The sequence below is a fragment of the Strongylocentrotus purpuratus genome, unplaced genomic scaffold, assembly GCF_000002235.5.
Source record: "Strongylocentrotus purpuratus isolate Spur 01 unplaced genomic scaffold, Spur_5.0 spur5_scaffold_12, whole genome shotgun sequence".
Classification (NCBI taxonomy): domain Eukaryota; kingdom Metazoa; phylum Echinodermata; class Echinoidea; order Camarodonta; family Strongylocentrotidae; genus Strongylocentrotus; species Strongylocentrotus purpuratus.
The window spans coordinates 27,468,613-27,494,367 of record NW_022145597.1 but is presented as its reverse complement, the minus strand read 5'-3'; the positions used below and the strand labels follow the sequence as shown (position 1 = coordinate 27,494,367).

Below are 25,755 nucleotides of genomic sequence, written 5' to 3'. Positions count from 1 at the left end.
TATATCTGTCAATGTTTCCTTAATTATGATCTTTTTTCATTAATTCAATTACAAAATAATTTCATTTTTCATAATATACATCTAGCAGGATGAACTTGGCATAGATCGTAATTCCGCAGTGGCAAATTAACCTTTCACCAAAAATTGATCAAAATATATGATCAGTAATAAAACAAATTAAAAAGTACATTTCATCAATCAAATACCATGAATATACCATAAAACAAGCTAAAGCTCACAATTTCTAGTTTAGCATCACCAACTACCATTACAAAGCAATCACAACACTATCTTTATACTAAAATGTCTACTTTTGTAAAGATACCAGCAATGACAGATACTTATCTATACTGATAAAAATGCATCACAATATTTTTGGGGAATTCACATTTTCAGCTGCTTTTCATCTATTTCTACTTCTTTTCTTCTTTTCCCCTATTGTTTTCAGTACTGCCAGATATTTGATGTTCTATCCAACCTTTTATAGAATCTTAATATGAATACTTGATAAAATCTCCATAGGAATGAAGGATTTTTTTCCTGATATGCATGCTGCCACATTTGAGAGTTTATTTGAGCACCTAAAGCCTTTTCCCCTTCAATTTTTTTTTAAATTTTTTTTTTATAATTATTTTTTAATACAGATATAGTTTTAAATATTCAATATTCCTTCAAATTCATGCAAGTATAGACTGCAGAATGTAGTGCTGGCTTCCTGGGGCAAGATGAGCTCAGGAGTTGTGAATACTACCACCACAATTAAGAGTTTGAAGGTCACATACCACTTCAACTAGAAGAGTCACTTACAGCTATCTGACTACCATACATTCTACTTCCGGTTGTTTCTTCCATGAAACGATATCGTTAACAGAGTCTGAATACATTAGGGCTTTACAGTGTTTTAGAAAGATATGCCTCTTCTTAATCCGCCAAGTTGTTAAGACAGTAAAACAGTACAGATATCTTACCTTCTATAAAATGATATCATCACTGAGTATGATAATAATAATAATTGGATATATATAGCGCCTTTTCCACCCAGGGGGGTCGCTCACAACATGACTGGCGACGCACCCATGTCCAGAAAAAGCGGCGAAAGGGTGTCTTTTTCAGCTGTATGCCGGCGTCGACGTTTTCCTTAGAAAGGAGTGTTTTTCAAGCACTGATCGCACAAAAACCAAAAAAGGATAACTTTTTAGGATCACAGTTTTCAACGTTTAATTAAAAAAGGGTCTTTTTAGAAAAAGTGTGATACACCATTACGGTCCATTTCAGAAGTTGATGGACATGGCTGGGTAGCATCTGTGTATGAGAGTGACCCCCCTGGGCTTTTCCAAAGGATACAAGGCACTGCTCTCTTTATAGACTATCAACAATTTAAGAGGAGTTGTACAAGAAAGTTTTCAGTTGTCTCGGTTTTGAAGAAATCTAGTGAAGTACTGTTTCTTAAGAACGAGGGGAGTTTGTTCCAGAGACCTGGGGCTGAGGACGCACACTATACCTGATCACATTTTTGAGAGACAGTATATTAAAACATACCCGGTTATGACTCTTTTCATGAGCCAGCTGCTGATACTAATGTGATAAACAACTTGGTGTCATAAAGAGACCGCTAAGTAAATCAGCGAAAAATTATGGAAATGCAAGCCTTACTTTAAACACACAGAGCTGTGTTATTCCTGGCTCATTGTTCCTGAGTTGCCATATGAAAGGCCAGAAAATGAACTTTTTAGAACTGTAATTTTCCCTTTGAAATTCAGATACCGCCCGCCAAATAACTTTTTGGTATCGTCTCTTCAAATTGTTTTTAATCATTCATGCATGAAATATGCATCATATGAGTGAGTAATAGTCCAGCATTACCAGCACCTTTTTTTCCCTTTAAAATTTATCTTCCTTATTATTCGTAGCATCAAAATTCATTTTATCGGGGAAGAAATAAAGCAGCCGCAACTTTTTTATGGGAAAATGGAAACGTAATTCCAAGATATTTTTTTCCTTCAATTAGGAGACGTGTTTCCGCTGTTATCAACTTCAGAAAATCAGAAGTTGAGAGAACGAATGTTCTACCTTGTTTAAAAAGATAAATAAAAATAACTCTTTTTCCTTCAAGAGGTGCTCTGCGCTGTCTATATAAAAATGATACTTATTCATATTCCAACACTATGTCGGCAGAAATTTGAAAAGACAACAATTTATTTTATATAAATGCAATCTTTTTTCGAGCAGGAAAATACTTGTATTAAAACCAGCTCGTAGCGTCAAAAATTCATTTTAACGGTTAAGAAATAAAGCGATCGTAACTTTTTTTTATTGGAAAATGGAAATGTAATGCCAAGATATTTTTTCCCTTCAATTAGGAGACAACGTCTTTCCACTGTTATCAACTTCAGAAAATCAGAATTTGAGAGAACGAATGTTATACCCTGTTTAAAAAGATAAAGAAAAATAATTCTTACTCCTTCTAAAAGTGCGCCGTGCTGTCGGACCTTATGAGGTATAGTCACTTTGGCAGGCATTAGAAATCACGCATATCTGATTGATCGTCAGCGTCTCGGGAATGCTTTTTAATCGCCCAATTCTCAAAAAATCGATGCAATCAGCGCCATTTGTTCTCTAGACAATAGGCGCAGATCGCATTGATTTTTTGAGAATGTGGCTAGAATGGGGGCATTCCGGATACATTCCAGAAAGATTAACAAGGGCATTCCAAATGCATTCCGAATGCCAGTTGAATAAATCTGTGGCGCCTAAGCGCATAGAGACGCTACACCAATGATGTGCGCTGTACAAGCACTGAGGTATTAATAAGGAAAGAGCAGGACCGAACCGGTATCTTTCTATGTTTCCTTCCAGATTACGATATAATGGCACAGTGTGAACACACAATCCCTTTATATATATTTGTGAGACTGCTCAAACATGCATTTGCAAGTTACTAGCAGTTAGAAAGTCATTAGGACAGTTCCGGTATCCGTGATTTCCTTCTCTACAATCTGAACACATTACGCCTCCTAGGAAGACAGTGTAAACACGCCTCTAATGAGTGTTTGGCAGTCAGAAGACAATGTAAACATGCCTCTAACAAGTCTTTGGGAGTTAGAAGGTCAGGGAGACGGTGCTTGTGTCAGTCACTTGATTGATGCGCTTGTACTCCAGGAACCGCCTCCTTCCGTCAAGGTAAAGCATGGACTCTGAAAAGAAAATGGATATGATAGATGAGATTACTGTTTGTCATGGCGATGGTGCTAGGAATGATAGTTGCAGTACTTATACTGATTAAAAAATGCTTTTCACATATCCAGAAGACTATAGTATGCGATTAAAAAAGCCTCCCTCTATAAATAGATAAATACACATCAAAGATGGCAATATGTTCTCTTGGCATTAGTTTTTTAAAGTCTGTGGCTGGGGTTGTGATTGGATTTTAGATTAAAGGAATTGGGTAACTTTGCCTCAGATTCTTAAAAAATCCTGGATTTAGCTCATGCTGCAATCATAATTATAAACCTTTAGGTCATACATGAATCCCATGACTTTTACAAGCCAATCGCCTGTCTGATTATCAAGATATCTATGATTGGAATTTCAGAATTTGTTTTTCCTAACAGTTTTTATAGCACTACAGTCTATAGGGGAAAATGAGTATGGTAAAACCGGTCACTCAAAGATTTTTACTTTATTGAGGCACTTTTTGTTTTGAGGCACTATTTTTTAGGGCTTCAATATCACACCAATATCACACCATATCACGGACAGTGAATACACATAGGGCCATGCCTCTCAGATTTAACACTGTTAAACGATGCCTTTAATGTTAAGGATGAGAAGAAGAAGTAGAAGAAAGAAAAAGAACAAGAAGGAGGAGTAGGAGAATGAGAAGGAAGATGAAGAGGAGGACAACAACTAAGATAACATGAAGGTCCGGTTCTTACCACCATATGTCTTAGGCCACACTAGGGGTACCGGATTCTCTGTTACAATGGTAAAATGAAAGACGTTGGTCGTATCATGCTCTCCTGTTCGGGGGTCAACGACCTCAGAGTGAACTCTGATTTCCATGTAACATCCCTCTGTATACGCAATCTTGGAAATGACAAAAGAGAGCAAATAAGTGTGACAGTAACTTTCTTCAATAATGCTAATATACTGGACAGTGGTATGGCTACAGAGAGGCATGAGGGTGCACCCCATGCCTAAATGAATAAGTTTCTGCTTTAGCATCGTAACTCACCTCAGACAGAAAGAAGAGGAATGACCCCACTTCGACTGGTTTCTGGAAGAGAATGTTGTCGATGGCTGCTATGCGAATCCTGCCATGGCTGTGTATGGGGAGACATTTTTTTTAAAGAGAGTAAACCAAGTGTGCCAAAGTTTGCAATAAATGACAGAGCATGCAGATTTCCACTTTGTTTTGTACAATCACAGGATGAAAATTATCACCTACAAAAAATTAGAAGAGAAAAATTCACTAAAAACTTGTGATTCCTTCATCACGCACATACAACCAGGACAGGAATTTCAGACAAATAGAATAAGAAGAATCAGAGCAAATATCATTTTAAAAAATTGAATCTTGGTTTTGATGTGGAAAAACCTTCATGCAAAATCTCTTCATATAATTATAAGGCCTAAAAAAGATGAAGGTTGTATCGTCCTTTAGGTGCCAAAACATTGGTCGGTCACAAAATCTTCTCCTTTTTCTTCTCCCTCTTTAGGAAAAAATTCTCAAAAAAATGTTTTTAAAAAAAAAGCCGACCGTAAATTTCAAGATTTTTGGGGTCGGTTGCAAAGGGCAATACAACATTTTTTTTTTAGGCCTAATGGGGACATCACAAAAGTTGTCCCCATGTGGGTTTGCCAACATTCTGAGGATAAAACTCACGAGTGTAGAGTTGCACTGGCAAAGGCTAGCTCCAGGGCTTGGCGCATCAGGAAACCTCCAAAGATCTTGTTAAATAGATTCCTCTCCTGTGAAGAAAAAAAACCCATTAAAAAACTATCCTTGTTTAACAACAATTTCTACAAGAGGGTCACTTAACGGAAAATTGAAGGAGTTAGCTCATCGTCATTTAAATTTATTTCCACAAAGATTTAGCAAATTTTGTCCACATTCAAAGCATATATTACACCACTTCAAAGGAGGCACGATGGCTCAGTGGTTAAAGTACAGCCTTGTACTGAAAAGGTCCTGACTTACACCAGTATACCTCTTTCATGAATGTACGATACCACACTTCCGTACTGTATTAAAAAAGTAAGCAGCAGCTATGATGAAGGTCTGGAGAAGCTTGCAGCATGGGAAACAAAAGCTTACCAGATTAGAGTAATATGATGATGGGGGGTGTCTGTCCTGACGCTTAACAAAAATAAGGCAATCACTTCTGCATTAGTTGCCTTGGTATTGCAAGGTTCTGGAATCATCCGATGATCAGAAATTTGGCCCAGTCTTGGTAAAGTTACAAGCACTGTACACAGAAAGATGTATATGGGACTACGCGACACGTGCGCGACACATGCGCCATTTCTATCAGATCCAAATAGATATAATAATTTACCAAATATATCAATTAGTAGGCGGTTTCTCGGCAAAATTTATATGATCACGTATTAGTCAAAACATATTCTTTCACATGATTGGTAATAAGAGCTTCTATTTCATTTTTTGAGAGTGGGGCATTTCCAAAACTGGTCTTTATCTTTAAGTCTAATCAAATCAGATTCTGTCACTCATGTAACTTGATCCACTGATTTTTACCTGTGGGAAGCAGATAATGACATTCTTAAGTTTGGTTTCATCCATCCATGTAGCGTTGTCTGGTTTGATACGATGAGAGAATGACGATGCCCTGAAAAGGAGATGAAAGCCAAGGTATTAATCTTCATTTGCCACACTCGACCCAGGTGAGGTAAATGGGTACCTGGCAGGAATTAATTCCTTGAAGTGCTGGAGCGCTGTAATGGCAGCTAGGCTAAAGCCAGGGTAATAATTAATGCACCTCGGAATAGAATTTCTAGATAGACGGCGCTATAAAAATGCCAATAAATATAAATAATATTAATCATTAAACAATTAAACCTATGTAAAAACAGGCCTCCTTCAGGTTGTAGGACACATACATGATCCAGTGACAATAGCCCCCCTCCTCCCCCCCCCCCCCCTCAGTTAATATCCTACACTAACTGCATTCCTACCTCAAACCCTGGACCCAACATTATTCCCATTCACCCTCACCTTTAACCTAACTCTAAAACTGAATTTCAACCCAGACCCTGACCCTTTATCTTTGATGAAGATAGATTGAGTATCCTCCTTTAATACACCAGTTTACGGTTATGGGCGCCATTTTAATATACGGGTAAACAAAACAAAACTTTACGCGTAAAGTAAGAAAGCGTCCATGCAAATATGATGTGAGCGCACAGCGCAGGCAGTGTCATCAATGTTTTCAGATGCGCATGTATGGTTGCGTCACTGCCTGCGCTGTGCGCTCACATCTAATTTGCATGGGCGCTATCTTAATTTACGCGTAAGCCACTGACCTCTAGAGGTCATTTGTTTACCCTTCTATCAAAATGGCGCCCATGTCTGCGCATGCGCACTGTTGTAACCGTAAACTGGTGTATTACATTTGTTCTCTTACAGCCCTCTCCTGTCTGTCTGGGGTCAGGTCAGGTCCAGAGCTAAGTCAAGTCAACAGGGGGTCTCTTCTAACTGCGATTGAGTCCAGTCCAGTCTAGTATACTTCTATATATAGCTTACTCAAGTCGTAACAAAACTGGTTCAGGTACATCCCCAACAGGGAGTGATTCAACAAACATCCGACATATGATCTCTCGCTTATCGGTCGTGGTGAAAGTCTTCAAAAGAGAGGCCTAATTAACTGTCTCCTGTCTGGGGTCAAGTCCAAAGTTGAGTCACATTAACAGGAGATCAAGTCTCAAATTGAGTCACATTAACAGGAGATCAAGTCTCAAAGTTGAGTCACATTAACAGGAGATCAAGCCTCAAAGTTGAGTCACATTAACAGGAGATCAAGTCTCAAAGTTGAGTCATATTAACAGGAGATCAAGTCTCAAAGTTGAGTCACATTAACAGGAGATCAAGTCTCAAAGTTGAGTCACATTAACAGGAGATCAAGTCTCAAAGTTGAGTCACATTAACAGGAGATCAAGCCTCAAATTGAGTCACATTAACAGGAGATCAAGTCTCAAAGTTGAGTCACATTAACAGGAGATCAAGCCTCAAATTGAGTCACATTAACAGGAGATCAAGCCTCAAATTGAGTCACATTAACAGGAGATCAAGTCTCAAAGTTGAGTCACATTAACAGGAGATCAAGTCTCAAAGTTGAGTCACATTAAAAGGAGATCAAGCCTCAAATTGAGTCACATTAACAGGAGATCAAGTCTCAAAGTTGAGTCACATTAACAGGAGATCAAGTCTCAAAGTTGAGTCACATTAAAAGGAGATCAAGCCTCAAATTGAGTCACATTAACAGGAGATCAAGCCTCAAATTGAGTCACATTAACAGGAGATCAAGCCTCAAATTGAGTCACATCAACAGGAGATCAAGCCTCAAATTGAGTCATATTAACAGGAGATCAAGCCTCAAATTGAGTCCCTTCATGCTGTGACTTGAGTCGAGTCTAGTAAACTCATTACTCAAGTCGCCACACTACTCATACATGTATATACATACCCTACAGGTAGTGATTCCACAAACATTTTGTGTATGATTTCTCGCTCCTCAGTCGCAGGGGCGGTCTTCAACAGTGAGGCCTTAGACCTTTCCTGTCTGGCTACCTTCCTTGCATTGCCTGCAATCAGTTCCTCTGATTCTTCCTCTGACTCAGCAACCAATGGGTTGATAAAGGCTGGTCTGGAAAGGAAAGGAAAGGAAAGAATTCGAGAGAAAGAAGAGATGAATGATCAATTGAAGAAAGGTGTACCAGAGAGACAAATGATTCAAAAGATTTTATTTCTCATGCAAAACATAATACAAGAATAATTATATCACATTAAATATGCAATGAAATGAGAAATATAATGGAAAAAGCATGAGAAAAGAGGAAATAACTTGAAGCAGAGCTTGTTGAAGTGTTAGTTCCTCAGATGCTATTTAATTTGAACAGGGTGGCTCCATCAAACTCAAGCTTTTATTCTTTGACAGGTCCTGTTTTATTTCAGACAATTTTTTTGTTTATTTTGCATTTATATTGGCCAATTTCAGCTTTCTGTTCACTCTTGTGGTTTACTCTGATGAGGTGCAAGACAAAAATCTTTAATCTATCTCTCTTGATTCGCTATTCTGGGGGGCGTTTCACAAACGTGTCATCAGTGACAATTGACAGATTTTGTTATAAGCTACTGAAATCCTTGCTTCTGATTGGTTATCGGCAGATTTGTAACTGATTTTAGTCATTTGTCATTGATAAAAGGCTTTGTGAAACGGGTCCCAGAACTTTAAGGGAAGAAGTGTGTGTTATGCTATACAGTTAAAAGACAGCAATATTATTCATATCAAACAGGCAGCATAATTGCTTTAAAGGTTATTATTATTAATATTTCATAATCAATGCAGTGCTTTCAACATTTACATGACTGTAAACATTGCCTACAGTATCCAGGGTTTTAGTTTGCAACAACAAAAATAAATGGCATATCATTATCTCAACAGAAGTTTGAAACTAATTTGCAAGAGAAAAAATTTGACCTTTCACCTTTTGTTGAGAGGATCCCTAGCAACATTGACAATCTTGGCCTCCAAGATCTTAGAATATGAGCTGTCAATCATCTGAAGAGAAAGACGTTATACATGTAAGACAACTTTTGAACATATACATTTTATTTATTTAATAGTTTTTATTTATTAGTTTTTTTTTAGTCAGGTGGCTCCATCAGTAATGTTTTCCGTGGAGGCCCTACAATATAAATTCAAAATTTACAAAGATATTGATGTTAACAATCCAAAGGCTTAAATCTCCTAGTTCATATTAGTGTACTATGACTTTACAAATCATGAACTTACTTACACAAGTCAAATTCCATGTGTATCCTCTATGTCAATAATCAATTATTTTCAAAATGCGAACATGTGTTTTTTTGTACCATACTTCTATTTACTGTTATAGTACAACTTGCTACTACTCTTACTCAAAACTGGTTCATTAACCTCAAGTCTTGAAAAGTTGCCACTCCACTTATAAAAGGAAAAGCCCACAAATATTACATGATCCAGCTACAACAGATTTGAAAAAGGGATACAATTTAGGTTGGTGGGGAAATATCAAAGTTTCCTTTAATTTCAACATTTTCAACCACTAATATAGATGATGCACCACATGCCTCACAAACTGAAAGAAACCCCAGTGCCTGTGTAAAACTACTATTAAAAGTCCCTTTGATAAAGCCCACAAGACTATGCTTACTAAAGATGATCAATACGGGTAAATAGTAATCAAACTATGTCATTTAATTGACCTCTGACCTGTTCAAGGTTGATGGTGACCTCTATTGATGTTTTGCCGACCCAGGTCACATGTCCAGTCAGCCGTAGATCCTTGTCAGGTATGATGTCAATGGTGCTCATGTCTGACAAGCAAACATAAAAGATGAAATGTGCAATAGGAAAAAAAATATTTCTGTTTTGAAGTTACCAGTAGCGCAGTAGAATACATACTTAATGTTGGATAGTTTCTGCGCTCTATAAATGTATTATTATTATTATTATTATATTATTATTACCACAAAAGTAGCTGTCGCCATTAAAAGTTATTTCTTGCTCCCAAGGCCCTTATAGCCCTAATAAAAATGTTGATAGGGCTGCACTTTGGGTTTTGACCATACTTTCAGACAGCTTTGTAAAGATTGAGGGTTCAGTGACACAAGGACGTAACTCCATATTTTGTCAAAATGAGTATTTCATATCAAAATGTTCAGAAAAATGTGGGCTTTCCAGGAAACACAAAGACTTAACTCCACCCAACACCCCATTGAAGTCAATGGCTAGTGGCTTAGCCCAAGTGCTCAGTGACACATAAACCACTTTTTCTCAAAACGGCCAAAATGGAGTTACGTTTTTGTGTCACTGACCCCTCGAGATCTGTTATTTCTGTATCTTAATTCCTAAGGCCCTTATAGTTTGGGAAAAAATCCCCCTTTGTATTCTGCACATAACTTGAGGCATCGTTGATAATATCTGCAATGCTCTTGCTGCTAAAATCCTTCGAGTGGTTAACATCTAATGTTGGTACTAAACAAATATACTCTTGGGGGATTATATTGTTGATCTTATGAAGTTGGATTCAACCCCAAACATAAATTATTTACTCGAATTGATACTCTTAAATTAATTTCATCCCGCTTTTTTAAATCCAACTAGAATAACCACAGATACAGCATCACTTATTGATAACATCTGTTATTCTTACAAACCTCAATCAGCCACATAGATGAGTTTTTATGCCATAAGTTCCAAGAAAGTACCACAAAAAGTGAAGATTAAAAGGCATTTTTATTTTGTCATTTTTATTTTGCTGCATTTATTTTTTCTTGTTGTTGTTACATAGGCTGTTCGCCACCTCATATCAGGTTGGGGCTTAACCCGTTGACTACTGAATTATCTAATTCCTATAGACTTAACACAGGGACCATCAGGTTCCAGTAAGCAATGGGTTAACCTACCTATTCTGTCTACAAGGCCAGTCACAATCACAAGAGGAGAAACTTCTATTGCTTTGGCTGGCTTGCTGTGTCTGTAACATAACCACACTGTGAGAAGAAAATGAGAGAGATAGAGATAGAGAGTTAAAGTTAGAAATATCTATTGCTTTGGCTGGCTTGCTGTGTCTGTAACATAACCACACTGTGAGAAGAAAATGAGAGAGATAGAGATAGAGAGTTAAAGGTAGAAATATCTATTGCTTTGGCTGGCTTGCTGTGTCTAACATAACCACACTGTGAGAAGAAAATGAGAGAGATAGAGATAGAGAGTTAAAGGTAGAAATATCTATTGCTTTGGGTGGCTTGCTGTGTCTGTAACATAACCACACTGTGAGAAGAAAATGAGAGAGATAGAGATAGAGAGTTAAAGGTAGAAATATCTATTGCTTTGGCTGGCTTGCTGTGTCTGTAACATAACCACACTGTGAGAAGAAAATGAGAGAGATAGAGATAGAGAGTTAAAGGTAGAAATATCTATTGCTTTGGCTGGCTTGCTGTGTCTAACATAACCACACTGTGAGAAGAAAATGAGAGAGATAGAGATAGAGAGTTAAAGGTAGAAATATCTATTGCTTTGGCTGGCTTGCTGTGTCTAACATAACCACACTGTGAGAAGAAAATGAGAGAGATAGAGACAGAGAGTTAAAGGTAGAAATATCTATTGCTTTGGCTGGCTTGCTGTGTCTGTAACATAACCACACTGTGAGAAGAAAATGAGAGAGATAGAGATAGAGAGTTAAAGGTAGAAATATCTATTGCTTTGGCTGGCTTGCTGTGTCTAACATAACCACACTGTGAGAAGAAAATGAGAGAGATAGAGATAGAGAGTTAAAGGTAGAAATATCTATATCTTTGGCTGGCTTGCTGTGTCTAACGTAACCACACTGTGAGAAGAAAATGAGAGAGATATAGAGAGTTATAGGTAGATAAATAATGAAAGATACATGTTAGAGAACATATTAGAAGACAGCCGGAAGAAAAGGTGAGAGAGAGGGAGATAGAGAGAGAGAGAGATAGAGAGAGAGTAATAGGTAGATAAATAATGAAAGATATATGTATGAAAGAGAACATAATAGCAATGAAAAGAGAAGACAGCCGGAAGAAAAGGTGAGAGAGAGGGAGAGAGAGAGAGAGAGAGAGAAGAGAGAAAGCTTAGGTACAGAACACAAAATGAAATATTCAATGAATATTCATATGACATATACAAGTACAATGACAAATGACCTTTGGTCTTTCTTTTCTCTTCATTGTGAAAGCATTCAATGACAAATATAAGGAAGAATGTTTACCTTTAAATTTGAGGGAAAAAAATATACTGTGTTTTGCTCATGTCTGTCAGGTGTATCACTCCTAGCACTCCAGGGTTATGACCTAATGACCTATGACCTCAGTATGAAGCAAAGCAGCTGTGATGCTGCTTTAACATTAAGAAATGTCCTTACTACGGAATAAACATTGATTACACATGCACTTGGATCCAGAGTATAAAGTGTACCTAAGGATTTCGCCAATGGATGTAGGGGCTGTGCTGGGGCTTGAACCCACAACCTTCACATCTCCAGAGTCCAGTCTGGGGAGTGTTTCACAAAGACTAAGATCGACTTTAAGTCGGACTTAACTATGACAGGCCGTTCATGCCACTGTTTGCTCTCACCATTTACTGGCAATGGTCTCTCAAGGGACGTACAAATCATGGTCACACATCTACAGAATTCAGCTTTTTTGATAGTGCATTATTAAAGGAAAATATATCTAAAGATCATAATTGAGAGACCGATGGTGAGAGCAACCAGTGACATGAATGGCCTACCATATTTAAGTCAAAACTTAAAGTCGATCTTAGTCTTTGTGAAACACTCCCCTGGTGTTTAACCATCTATGCCTACAGCTCATCTGCAATACTCACCACCAAACATATCAATGTCTTCCAGTATCCTTCCAATACGGATGCTGTTATACATATTCATGTATTTGTCTCTTTGGACAGGGTCAGAGAGTGGGATGCAGATCTCATCGTAGCTGTCGGAAATCTTCCGGGGCTCCAATCCCGTCTGGTCTTGGGCCAAGAGGCTGGACAGTGCTGACCGGTCTGCATTCTTCCCATCCAGACTGGATAATGAAGGTCAAAGGTAATATAAATGAAGGTTAAAGGTCATATGGATGAATGGAGATGAATGTGAAGTTTCCTTGGATTTGATTTGAGTACTACTACCGTCTTCTAGTCTAACCCCCACCCACCCCCCCCCCCCCCCAAGAGATATTTGGATTAGGACCTTCTGTTTTGCATCAGAAAGAATTAAGTGCTTATATAACAGGACAAATAATTTTGAAACTACTCAAAAATATGACAACTATTTTCTATTTTAAATCAATTTCATTACAAAACAAGTAAAAATACTCCTTATTTTAAATGATATAATTGAATAAAGTTGATTTCTTTATCTCACAATCTCCCAAATTTTCAATACAAAAATGATAAGCATAAACTATGTATACATACCTCCACTGCTTCTGTGCTCCAGTAAACTCCACCATTTTCTTCCTCACTATTGATACAAACATATAAACAGAAACATTCAAGCTCTCTATCCTCCTCTCCTCTTTGGCTATCCCTTTCTTCCTTCCTTTCTTCCTTTCTTCCATTTATAATGTATATTATGTATTTGTGTATTCGGGCATACCCATTACAAGCTCTGTTTATCAGGTTTCGCGCCTTCTTCCTTGTAATACAAGTTCTTTAATTATATTTATGTTCCTATGTATGAATTGTATTGTTTAAACATATGTTAAATATGTTGTCAAGTTGAATGGAAGAAAATAAATGTTCATTCAAATCATTTGAAAATTGTGAATTGTAATCATCAGTAGATGTAAACTTATTTCAAAGTATTGAAGTGCCAGACACTCAAGGTCTTTTCTACAGATTTATCTTAAATGAAGATTAAAGGTATAGACCAGTTTTGGAAACGCCCCCCTCTCAAAAAATGAAATGGAAGCTCTTATTACCAATCATGTGAAAGAATATGTTTTGACTAAATACGTAATGATACAAATTTTGCCGAGAAACCGCCTACTAATTGATATATTTGGTAAAATATTTGGACCTGGTAGATATCGCGCACGTGTTGTCCACGTGTTGCAGAGTCCCATATACATCTTTCTGTGTACAGTGCTTGTAACTTTACCAAGACTGGGCCAAATTTCTTATCATTTTGATGATTCCAGAACCTTGCAGTACACACCAATACTTATATGCTAGATGATCAACCTTTTCTGATCAATTCCACGTTTCTTTCACAATGCAATCACATGACCATAACTGGTCTTTATCTTTAACAAGAAAAACTTGATGATGATCATCATGGTACTGACCTAATAAGCCAGTTAGTAACTTAGTAGATGGTACAGATGACCCAAATTTGCACATGCAACTTTTACTGATCTGTGGACACGCATTACCAGAAATACTTGGAGATAGTTTTCATGGCGGGTCACATATAAATCATTTCTTTTAGCTGAACATGCCCTAACTGTAATCTGAAACTAGCCTGTTACTTAGGACTGATCGAGTATCATAAAACTTAGAATTTTGAGTATATTCTAGTGTGATCAGTAGTAGATGTAGGCATATTACAAAATAAAGCTGCTGTTTTGGATGGCGAAGAATAGTACTACAGGAAATGACATCCTAATGATATTACACTGATCAGCTCATTTGAGTGAGCATTCATTTAAACAAACAAATCTGAAAGGTTTATATGACCACAAAATATGAACGCCCCATGACAAACCAAACAACTGATTTTAGTTGGCATTTCTTCTCAAGCAGGGTCATTTATAAATAGATTGGATCTTGATAGTTGGCATACCTTTTCTTTGAAATCATAGAATATTGAGGGACATAGTTGTGACACTTGTACACATACATGCTTAGAAGTAAACCCATGAAGGCAATCAGGCAATCTCTACGGGAAGGATTTTGTTGGTGTTCCATGATCTGACCTATAAAAGTATAAATGAGTATGATTTCCGGTGCCCAAGGAAATCATATCAACTCTATGTTTGAAATAAAGAAACCATGGTAGTATGAGAGCCAAAAATACAAAGGAGAAGCGGTACTACTGCCACTCCTAAAACCTTATGGACCATTATCTCATAAAAGCACATTACTTATGATTTTGGTGGAGGTTCTTTTGATTATCTGGTACCATAAAAATTACCCTGCTCTCATAGTGATCCATTTTGGCAGAGCAACAATAGCTCTGGTTTTAAAATCATCAAAGATAGAGGGTTAGGTTTATGATTACAATAAGGATATATCTTTGGGAATAACCTTGATAGGCCATTGGCCTCTGTTTTTTCCCACCACATTATGATTTAAATTGAAGATGTTTTATCTTAAGGTTTGGTTTTATGGTATGCATATACGGTAAATTGTACTTTTTTAAAAAAATCAGATGTGAAAGTAAAACTTGAACTTGAAGGCTAGGGTTAGGACTTAGGGTTAGGATGAGAGTTAGGATTTGATGTAGACAGTAGGCTATAGTGTAACGTGGATCAAGGGCTTAAGCTATAAAGTCACTTCATGTAGTAAATTGACCTTGGAGCAATTGTTGCTGGATCAATTAGCATCAGAGCATTTGTCGGATAACCCATTATACTCACTCTGTTTGACTGTGAGGATCTCTCCATCCGTCTTGCTATAGCTGATGATACATCTCTGAGGCTGTCTCCAAGTTCTTCTGTAACTTAGGAGTGTTTGGTTGATAGGCAACCGCGATGAGAACCCTCGCCTGTAACACGGAACAAACAAAATAGCCAGCTCATAATGGATCGAGAGATGGTGATTACTGATACACAATGAATGTTCTGACCTCATTTATAATTATATCCCCAAAACTAGTTAGGCATGACGTACTCTTACTAGCCTAGGGTTTTTAGGCTGAAATCTTAGACTGAAATCTTTTAGTTTTATCTGGACTATAAGAGTTCCCATTTCTAATTCTCCAGTTATGATTTGTTACATGCTATATATACTAGGGTCTAGTCCTGTATGACCAAGGCAAAAACTAAAAGCTCCACCCCACCCCCCCCCCACAAAGAACGTTGCGCATTGAGCGCTGTAAAGTGAGTTTACGCGCTCTCATTGGCCGATCCGCTCGAGTGGCTTTGAATTTAAGCAAAAAAACGGAAACTCGCAAGCTTGCTCATCGAATAAATATCTTAGCATGGAGTAAATGGAAAACAGCTAGACTATAGCAAAAATAAAGGGCCCTTGTCGGCGCCACTTTAAAATGAGGCTGTGATTTGCTGAGATCGGATGAACGATTTTTGCATGCGCTAATTGTACGCTAAAGTTCTATGTGCCTCCCCCCCCCCCCCACCCAGAACCCAAGGTCAAGCCATAATTAGGGAGGCAAATACCAAAATCTAAGATCTAGATCTAGATCTAGAATTATATTTCTAGACTAGAGTCTAGACTAGATCTAACGTTAGACTCTAATAATACTGTAGTCTAAATCTAGATCTACATAATAATATATATGTTCACATAGGTCTACTATAAACAACAAAATTAATAATTTGTGTGTACAATGCATACAGTCCCTCACCCCGCCCCCGCCCCCTCCCCCCCCCCCCCCCCCCCTTTCACACACAACCGACACAGCAACTAACAAGCAAACATTTTTTTGAACGTTTGGGACTGGACTGCACCAAAACCAAGGCAGAAAATTATTATTCTGACCTTTAAATTGTTTTTAATGACTTGATTACACTACTATTTATTCAAAAAGTCAATTCAAAGGCATTGGTAATTATCTAACTGACTTACCATAGTCGACTAACAGACATTTTGTCACAAAGCACTTCCTTAATTCTTATACTGTCGAGGTCACGCCTGACTGCACTTCGATGATGACGAAATGATTTGTTTTTGTTTTGTTTTCGATGTTTCAGCTAGCCGTCATACTTCAAACGTTCCCACGGCCAGCGCCCGTCTTTGCCTTCATTCATGTCTTTAAACTAGTCTACTTCGCTTCGTATTGTTCAAGCAATTTTATGCAAGTACATTTAGAGTCTAGAGCTAGAGTTAGAAAGTTAAATTTTGACCAGAGAGAGCTGTGATTAGACAGAATCGTCTCGACACTGAATTTGACTGGGTTTTTCTAGTCCCGCACATTGATTTCAACGTAAGTTAAAAGTCGCTTTGTCTTCTCGTTCAAATTCAGCTCAGCCATGTCAGGCTCTCTAGACTCTACTCTAGCTTTTTATTGTATAGACTGAGATTGAGTGTATGTTTATCTTAATACTTTTTTGTGGTCATTGTTGTTGTTGTTTTGGTTCTTTTGTTTGCTTTTTTGGATGGGGATGGGTTATTTTTTGTAGTTCTAATTGTTTTGTTTAATTTGTTATTTGTTGGTTATGTTTTATCATTGATGAATGATGTGTTGACAATTTTGTATGACTCATTTTTCCAATCGAGTCATCATTTTTTTTGTGAGTCAGTCAACTTGTTGATAATAACATCCAAAAGGAGATCAGCACATTGCAGTTAACTAGTTTTTTCTTTGACCATGATGATCATCATTGTCAGATCTAAATAACTTTATTTCTTCATCTTCGCAAATGAATAATTAAAGATCACCTATAAAGTATGTTTAATAAAATACATCCATAGGTGATCTTTAATTAATAGTAATCTTTACTCTTTACGTTTACCCAAGATTCTGGAAGAATGCTATGTTCTCAGCAGTTGGGCTTCCAGTTCAATTTCATTTTCTTCCGTTATGCTGTGGACTCCTGAAATTGACTTCAATGATTGTTATATCAAACAAGAATTCATTATTTACATGTAGTCTAGGTCCTATAAATCACATTATCAAATGCTCTTCAATATTTTACTTCACTATTTTAACTTGATTATCGTATTTTTACCTTTTTTTTAAAGTAAATTGAATGCTTATAATTTTATAAATTACATGTACATGTACATGTACGTGTTTAAATCCTCTTAACGTTATTATTTTTTTTAATATGTTTATATTCACTTTACAAATCCTTTTACATTTTACTTTTAATTTGTTTGTGTTTTTTCATTTTTGTGAATTATTTGTTTGGTATATAAAGAGTTCATTTAGACATCACATGAAGGAACATGAAGACTGCATGAAAGACCCAATACCGGTATATCTTTTCCAAATCCAGGTATTTTGATTCATCGTGCCTGATGTGAGAGAACTGGACAGGATTAACCAATCATATGCCTTTAGAACAGCAACCACGTCTTCGAGATGGAAAGATTCCGATTTTTGTTTTCCCCACCGAGCTAGCCTTTTACGTTGATGACCGAAAATCCCACAAGCAAGTATTGACCATCTACAACCCATATGATTTCCCGTTTCGATTCAAGGGTAAGTTTCAGGCAGCTTTGGGGACGCAAGTACCCTTTGCAAATGTCTTTAAAAACAATTGAATCATCCATACCTTTGTACAAAATATTGTGCCCTCTTATTGTGTTTACATGTACATGTATATGCGCCCCCCCCCCCCTTTTATGTCGTAGACCCAAAATGAACTTGATTTTTCACCTTTTTTCTTTGATGTCACAGATTTTTTTTAAATTGTGCCCCCCCCCCCCCCTCCCCCTATAAAGCAGACCTGCCAATCAGTACGATTTAGTCATATTCTGAACGATTTTTAGAACCAAATCGGCAAATTGGAATTTTGGAATCAGATATAATTTGTAGTGTGACTTTATGCAACTTTGATTGTTTCTTTTTATAAACATGTATGTATTTATCAATGTTTTGCGTTTAAAAGTGATTTTTTTTTTTTGTATTACTGAATCAGTTATTGTTATTGTGTTTTTTTTCTTCTCATAAAAAAATAATTCATAATAATTACTTTTACAGGGGGGCTTACACCCTACAAGCTCTGCTTTTTAGTCGGCCCTCCTTCTCTTTCAATTTCATGTTTATTTTTGTAATGTATTGTATTGTGCAAATTGATCTATATGTATATAAATATGTGAATATGTTAAAATGTACCATCATTGTAAATATGAACGATTGAAAGAGGAAAAATAAATTAATTGAATTGATATTTTTCCAGTGCACATACATCATACAGGGTCAGTGCCAAAACAATTTTCTTGATGAACTTCCATTTGTTCACACACTACAAGATTACAAAGTTGTAGTTGCCTGATGTGAATGCTAATTGTTATTTAGTTGCCTATATTTTCTTTTCTTATCATATTCATTTCAAATCTCAAATGACAAAAGCTTGAGCAACTAGACAATGGGAATCAAAGCTTATACCTATCATGATGATAGGATGTTGATTCAAGCAAAAATGTTCATGTTCATTTATTTCTCTTGTCTTACTTCAACAAATTTTTTCATCGTACATGAATCCCTTTTTTTATTTGCTTCATTTTAGTTTTATGCACAGCTCCTCGGAAGTATAATGTTGTTGACTCAGAAGGCACTGTAAGACCTGGCTGTTGTGTTGATATGTAAGTACCTTCCTACGTATAGGATGTAGAGCTTTAGGTATCCTTAAAGTGGCCCAATTCAATTATATGTGGCTTAATTTAGTTCACTAAATTATGAATTGCCTAGTGCGAACCCTGTTTTCCATATTGTAATTCTGTAAAGTGATTAGCAGAATGATTCAGGTTATGAAATGAAAATTAGAAATTAATTTCATGATGACATTATTTTTCTTCATTAATTATATGGTATATGGTATTATACAACGCCTACTAAGATTCTTGCAACCTCATTGGTCAATTCTTGATCACATGATATACGCTAAAAGTACCATTGAACGGCATCATTCTCCAGTCGTGCAATTCCGTTTGATCCTTTCACACCATTGCACTCTGACGTCACTAACGATGTACAAAGTATATTGTGAGCTAAGTAACGTCAGAGTGCAATGGTGCGAAAGGATCAAACGAAATTGCACTCCGCGTCACATTAAACATAAAGGTTGGTACGCGCATGGTTTGCTGCCTACTTTAGTGCGCGTTCACTATCGACAATTTCATCAATTGAAAACAGACAAAACCTGGTGAGATTTATGCCAAGGAAATTGTTTAGGTGTTGTATAAATCAAATAGTGCATGGTCTTTATTCGTGCAATGGAACAATATTTTGCATTCAGTGAAAGATGAGACGCGCCATTCCACTCGGCTGCTCCTCGTTGAATATAGTGTCTCTTATCTTTCACCTCGTGCAAAATCTTGTACCATTGCACTCATGGCCATTCACTATTTGTATATTATATGGTACATAATCATGGTATTTTTTTTAAAGATTTTAGTATTTCATGAGTGTATAAATCTTTCTGAGTGGGCACTGGGCAATGGGTCAAGGGGTCTGCTGTACGTTACCAGATATTAGGGAAGTACACATATGACAATAAACTGGCACCAGAAGTATCATTTTACTTCATGTGTCGTCAGACTCATGCTCTAGTAGGGCTATTAACTTAATACACCCATTTATAGATGCACCAACATTCTGATATACATCTAGTCATTAAAGTATATAACAACTAGGACTTGCCTGAGTAACCAAAAAAACATACAAAATTGTTCCTTGACAGACTGATTCGGATCAAAGAACTTAGTGAAACAGGGTTTGGTCAAAGAGACAAGTTCCGCCTTAACCTCTACCACCACGGCCAGCGTGAGGTCATAGGTCGTAAGGACGTCCCGGCACTGCTAGCAGCCACTGCTCAAGGGCGGGGCGATCAGGACAACGAAGATACCAGTTCTCAAGGCTCATCTCCATCCTCCTCTAATCTCGTCTTTGCTCAAGGTATGACTGTAGATCTTAGAAGCAACATATCTCAAGATTAGAGGTCGAGTTCTTGAAAGATGACAAATAATAATGCATGAGCTTTATTGTTCTTTTGATGTCAGTTTGAAAGAATGATCATAGCAGAAATGTCTCCTAAAAAAATTGCTCTTCAAATGCTCTCATAATCAAAATATGATGAGAAAGCTACGTTTGGACCAAATATTCTTATGTAGTCCCATATACCCATTATTTTAAAGATAATTCAGATTGTTTGCAAAATAGTAAGGGGTCAGAGTGGTTTTACCTACTTTTCTTATTTTTGGATATGATTTTTAGGGTAGGGTAATGTATGGGACAGCTTACACCTGTCACCGCCCGAGTTAAAGACAGTGCACAATCCTTCTTTCAATGATTGATTGATTAGGATCAAAGTGCAAGGTGAAATGCTGTGGAATGTCTATATTTCAAGAAATATATGCCAAGTGTTTATTTTTCAGTGAAGGGGGTTATTTTATAGCTGATTTGCTCAATTTGAATGTGGATAAAATTGAAACTTCCTACAATTAACCGGTGTGCTTGAATTCATGTCACTAAATATATGTTCATGTATAAACACAACAAGAACTTTGGAATTCCACATTTTACTAGTTTCTTTAAAAGTATGATTGAGCAGAGGGGACAGAAGAGCTACTAGAATATGAGTGGGGGTAATTCCCAGTTGTTGTTATAATCTCTTACTCTCTCTTTTCAGCCAATAGAGGGCGTGCCGGGCCCGGAGCAACAGTGGTCCTGTTAGCCCTGATGTGCATCGTAGCTTTGATGTTGCCAACTCAAGGAGAGAAGGGATCTCGTCTTCCAGACTACTTACATTTGACGGTTAATCAGAAACTAATAGCTGCTTACGTTTTAGGTAAAGTATGAAAACTGTAAAAAATTCTCTTTGTGCACAGTTTATGTGAAATAGTTAATTCAGTAATTTAAAATGCTGAAAAACAGGGGAATTTTTTTTTTTTTTTTTTTTTTTTTTTTTTTTTTTTTTTTTTTAGTTTATCCATGTAGTGAATTTTCTACATATAGTAGTGGTTTGTGCATGTACACAGATACACCGTCACAGCAGCTCTATCTCTTTCTCTCCTCCCCTCTCTCCCCCCCCCCCCCCCCCCCCCTCTTTTTTTCTTTCTCTCTTTCTCTCTCTCTCTCTCTCTCTCTTTCTTGTTCTCTCTCTCTTCTTTTTTCAGTGTCAAAAAATTAGAAACATTGTTTGTTGCAATACTATCCAGGGGCTAATCTGTGACTTTGTGAGGGGTAGGGTGGCAAAATGCTTTAAAATAATGGTCATTTGATTTAGGGAGAGCTTTTCTATTCCAATATTCTCTGACAAGTTCTAAAAAATAAAAAATTAATTAAGATTTCCTCTGTATCTTTTTATGCTACCAATGGTTCTTGTTTGGAGAATAATTCAGAAATTCGCAATCAGTATTTTTTTTTCTTCTCTCTTGCGTGTCTTTACCAGGACTCCTTACCATGGTACTACTACGGACATGACGATAACTCTCACATTTAGGAACCCCTCATCCAAGCTTGAACATGGATGGACACCCCCTTGCAATGAAATGAAACTTTCCTGCGTTATGAGTATGATATATTTGTTGGATCCTACCATTGGCCAACGTAGGTATTACTTTTTATCTGTTCATGACAAAGAAAATATATGTAAGTAATCTTGTGTAGATAAATATTTTTCATGTTATTCAAGAAAGTTAGGCCTAAAAAAAAAGATGTTGTATTGCCCTTTAAGGTGCCAAAACATGGGTCGGTCAGTCAGAAATCTTTTTCTTTTTTAAACTCCCTCTTTGGGCTGATATTTCTCAGTTTTGAATGCTTTAAAATACAATTTTTTCCAAAAAAAACGGTTAAAAAAAAAAAAAATTGAAAAAGCCGACCGTTGATTTCAAAATTTGTGGGTCGGTCGCAAAGGGCAATTCAACATCTTTTTGTTTTAGGCCTTATTATTACTCTTTATTTTCTACATGTTAATCTTATTTGCACTTAGATTGATAATCAGTTTTGATTTGAATTGTGCAAGGTGTACAGAACATGCAGTGCTTCTGTATTTTACTAATTTCATCCCGGTACACCATAATGTGTGAAAAGGTTGAAAACACTCGCTGCAAATTTCACTCTCTATTGATAGGCAAATGTTGATCTCGTGGGCCATCAGTTGCAGGAGCCCTCTGAAAGGTGGCTAGAAGACCCATTACTTTAGAGTTTAGACCGATAATGTCGTTCTTCTGGGCTGTCGGTCTCTGGGCTATCGGTCGTATGGGCCGTCTGTCATATGGGCCGTAACCATTTTTTTGCTTGAGCCTTTTATATACAAGAAATACGTGTATCAAGTCATCATACAACGGTTCCATCAATGATGCCTCGCTAATCCGAGCGGCACGAAATTAAAACAAAAAATTGTGTGTTATTCCACTACTGCTCATATACAAAAGTGCTTTGAGTCTGCACGCTATATTATCTTACTGCTGTCCACTTTGAAAGAAATTGCAATATCATAAGTTATAATTTTTGTATAAATTGAAAATCTCTCTGAACAACATTATGAATGGTCATATATGAATGGTAGAGTTTAAATTGTAGGATATCATATGGCATGCTTTTGAGAGCAAGAAAATGCCAAGTTTGTTTGAAATCAGGGACAGTCTTTTGACTTGTCAGATGCATGTCACTACGATCCACAGTTGATTTGGCTTTTTCTACATCTAAAATGGTCACATTACCCAGCAGACTCAAGTTGATAATGAGAAGACATGTATGGATTCTTTATATGACATGATATTGCTAGTTCTTCTTGAATTGGATCTAGGTTTAAGTAGTCACTGGCTGCGTCCTAGGTACATGAACAAAAATGCTGATTCCTATTGCACCATGGGGGTGTTTCTCAAAGATCCTAAATCAAACTTAATTCTAAGTTGGACTTCAATGTTATGGAGAGCCATTTGTAGCCTTAAAATAAAATATATTCAAAAGCAAAAATTTAAGTATTTTAGACTTTTTATAAATTCCACATCAAGAACATGAAATCCCTGTTGGTAATAAAAAATATTTATGATTTGAATCAACATTTTATGCTTTTTAAAATAACTTTTACAAAAGATGTTCATAGATGCCAACGGCTTTCCATAATTGTTAAGTTCAACTTAGGATCTTTGTGAAACACCCCCTATATGATATTAATAAACACATATCAGGCTTAATCAGATATGACGCGGCAAAAACGATGCGTTTTTTTTATTGTGATGTTATGTTATAAAGTATAATACACTGCACATTTCTGTATGTTATAAGTTATAACACAGAGCTCAGTGAATGTATGCATGTCCTTGGTTGTGCAAAATTGACATTCATTTACATGGAAAATGTGGTGTTGTTTTTATGGCGGTTTACCATGCTATATCTGAACAAGCCCTTAAGCAGTAGGTAGTATCAAGTATTTATTTTTAGCGTTTTAAAATATTGTTGTTGTGTGATATACTTCAAATAAACTTTTATTGCAAAATGAAAGGAAAATTGCAATGCTATTGTAAATAGAACAATTCCAATATATGGCAGTGTATTTCAACACTGAAAGTTAGCTGGGATGTCATATTGTGTAATGTGTAATCATATTCTATGTATTTTTCTTCTTATTAGGTTCCCTTTCTTTCTTTCTTTCTTTTCTCTCTCACTCTCTCTCTCTCTCTCTTTCTCTCTCTCTCAAACACACTTTCTCTTTATTTGCAAATTTGAAAAGACAAGTTGATTTGCCATTTTAGAAATCTGTGATCACATTAGATTTCTCCCATCTCTCTCTCTCTCTCTCTCTCTCTCTCTCTCTCTTTCTCTCTCTCTCACATTGCCATTTTAAGCAATCCATGACCACTGTACATTTCACTGCTTCTCTCTCCCTCTCTCTCCCTCTATCTATCTCTAGTTTGTTTGTTCGTTTGTTGTTTGATTGTTTTTAATTTGATATAGAATTCATCAAAATTTCTTCCTATCTTTTGACTTGTTTATACATGGATAGACTGATAGATAAAACCGTAATATATTACTATCTTTTTTAATTTGTACTTAGTATTATTCTTTATGATTGCTCGCCTTAAAGTAATTGGTAATTGAATTGCATTATAGACAGTCATATATATATATATATATATATATATATACATCACGAAGCACCACGTTTATGAAAATGTTATGTAACACATGTACATGTAGTACATACATCACCGAAAACGTTCATCTTATTGCTAATCTTAATTGAAAATTGGTTCTTTCTTCACTGTCAGTAGAAAAACTACTGAAACAGGTCATTTGATAATGAAGAAAGAATTAATTTTCATCTATTGCATAGAAGTTCATTACTTCAAATTTTAGAACTCAATATGAGCAGAGCTTTAGATTTGAAGTAACGTTTTTTATGGAATGAAAAAAAAAATCAGTTTAAAGTTCTTCATGAATTATGTACACATTTTTATGTTAATTGATGTTTAAGTTTCATGTGTGTTTGGTTAAATGTATGAAAATATGGAGAAGGTGCATATACATGTACATGTATGTGCATCTCAATGTCATGCTGATATATGTGTATGAACACAAAGTGCTGATTAAAAAACGATTTTTAAGTTAATCTCTCCTTTACACAGTTTCTGTTGATTGCCTGAGTTTACGATCTTGAGATGAGCTCATTTGAAAACTGGACCACCTGTGAGATTGGAGTGCAAATCATATATCAATGGAGTCCAGCTGAGTCGGTAGTCACATGACCAAAAGTCTAAAATTTCTGTTGCCCTAGAGCAGTGTTTGTATACAGACTGTACTGTAGTTTAGTGTGCAGGGAAACGCATGTTTGATAAGGTGAAACCTGTTTATAAAGACCACTTGAGGGAGACATCAAAATTGGTCGTTATTATGCTGGTAGTCTTTGTAGATGTGTTTGGTTGATTACAAGTTTCAATAGGACATAATTTTAAAAGGAAACAAAACATGTGGGCACCATTGCATAGAACTAAGCATTGATGGTAACTTTGCCATTAATGGTAACTTCCATGGAAACCTTGATTTGATTGGTTATTGATTGATGTTGCCATGGTAGTTAATATTGATAGCAAAGTAACCATCAATGGAAAGTTTTATGTAACGGGCCATGATCTTTATAGACAGGTGGTC

The 25,755-nt window shown here is 36.5% G+C and overlaps 2 protein-coding genes across 3 annotated transcripts; one reads left to right on the top strand and one right to left on the bottom strand.

The window, feature by feature from the left end:
- Positions 1 to 2,612: 2,612 nt before the first annotated feature.
- LOC591269 (acyl-coenzyme A thioesterase 9, mitochondrial) lies at positions 2,613 to 16,597 on the bottom strand. The gene is made up of 13 exons (XM_030982275.1): positions 16,560 to 16,597; positions 15,392 to 15,519; positions 13,227 to 13,272; positions 12,633 to 12,835; positions 10,688 to 10,774; positions 9,492 to 9,595; positions 8,725 to 8,798; positions 7,704 to 7,883; positions 5,759 to 5,849; positions 4,886 to 4,971; positions 4,235 to 4,322; positions 3,936 to 4,086; positions 2,613 to 3,194 (listed from the first exon to the last, which is right to left on the bottom strand). The coding sequence occupies exons 1-13, from the start codon at positions 16,577 to 16,579 to the stop codon at positions 3,100 to 3,102; spliced, it is 1,353 nt and encodes a 450-aa protein (XP_030838135.1). The 5' UTR covers positions 16,580 to 16,597; the 3' UTR covers positions 2,613 to 3,099.
- LOC100888908 (motile sperm domain-containing protein 1) lies at positions 12,746 to 22,333 on the top strand. Of its 2 annotated transcripts, none has more exons than XM_030982276.1 (6): positions 12,746 to 12,855; positions 17,933 to 18,138; positions 19,169 to 19,244; positions 20,342 to 20,556; positions 21,290 to 21,448; positions 22,052 to 22,333. In XM_030982276.1, the coding sequence occupies exons 2-6, from the start codon at positions 17,988 to 17,990 to the stop codon at positions 22,081 to 22,083; spliced, it is 633 nt and encodes a 210-aa protein (XP_030838136.1). In that variant the 5' UTR covers positions 12,746 to 12,855; positions 17,933 to 17,987; the 3' UTR covers positions 22,084 to 22,333. The 2 variants fall into 2 exon arrangements, with proteins under 2 accessions (XP_030838136.1, XP_003730214.1); XM_003730166.3 differs by lacking the exon at positions 12,746 to 12,855 and adding an exon at positions 16,663 to 16,917.
- Positions 22,334 to 25,755: the final 3,422 nt, after the last annotated feature.

Coding starts and splice junctions, on each gene's coding strand:
- LOC591269 (XM_030982275.1), bottom strand. CDS start 16,579: ATGTCTGTTAGTCGACTATG. Junction 12,836..13,226: donor GGAGCACAGAAGCAGTGGAG/GTATGTATACAT, acceptor TTCATTATCCAG/TCTGGATGGGAAGAATGCAG. Junction 3,195..3,935: donor GTGGCCTAAGACATATGGTG/GTAAGAACCGGA, acceptor TTTTCTTTTCAG/AGTCCATGCTTTACCTTGAC.
- LOC100888908 (XM_030982276.1), top strand. CDS start 17,988: ATGCCTTTAGAACAGCAACCACGTCTTCGAGATGGAAAGATTCCGATT. Junction 18,139..19,168: donor TTTCCCGTTTCGATTCAAGG/GTAAGTTTCAGG, acceptor GCTTCATTTTAG/TTTTATGCACAGCTCCTCGG. Junction 19,245..20,341: donor CCTGGCTGTTGTGTTGATAT/GTAAGTACCTTC, acceptor GTTCCTTGACAG/ACTGATTCGGATCAAAGAAC.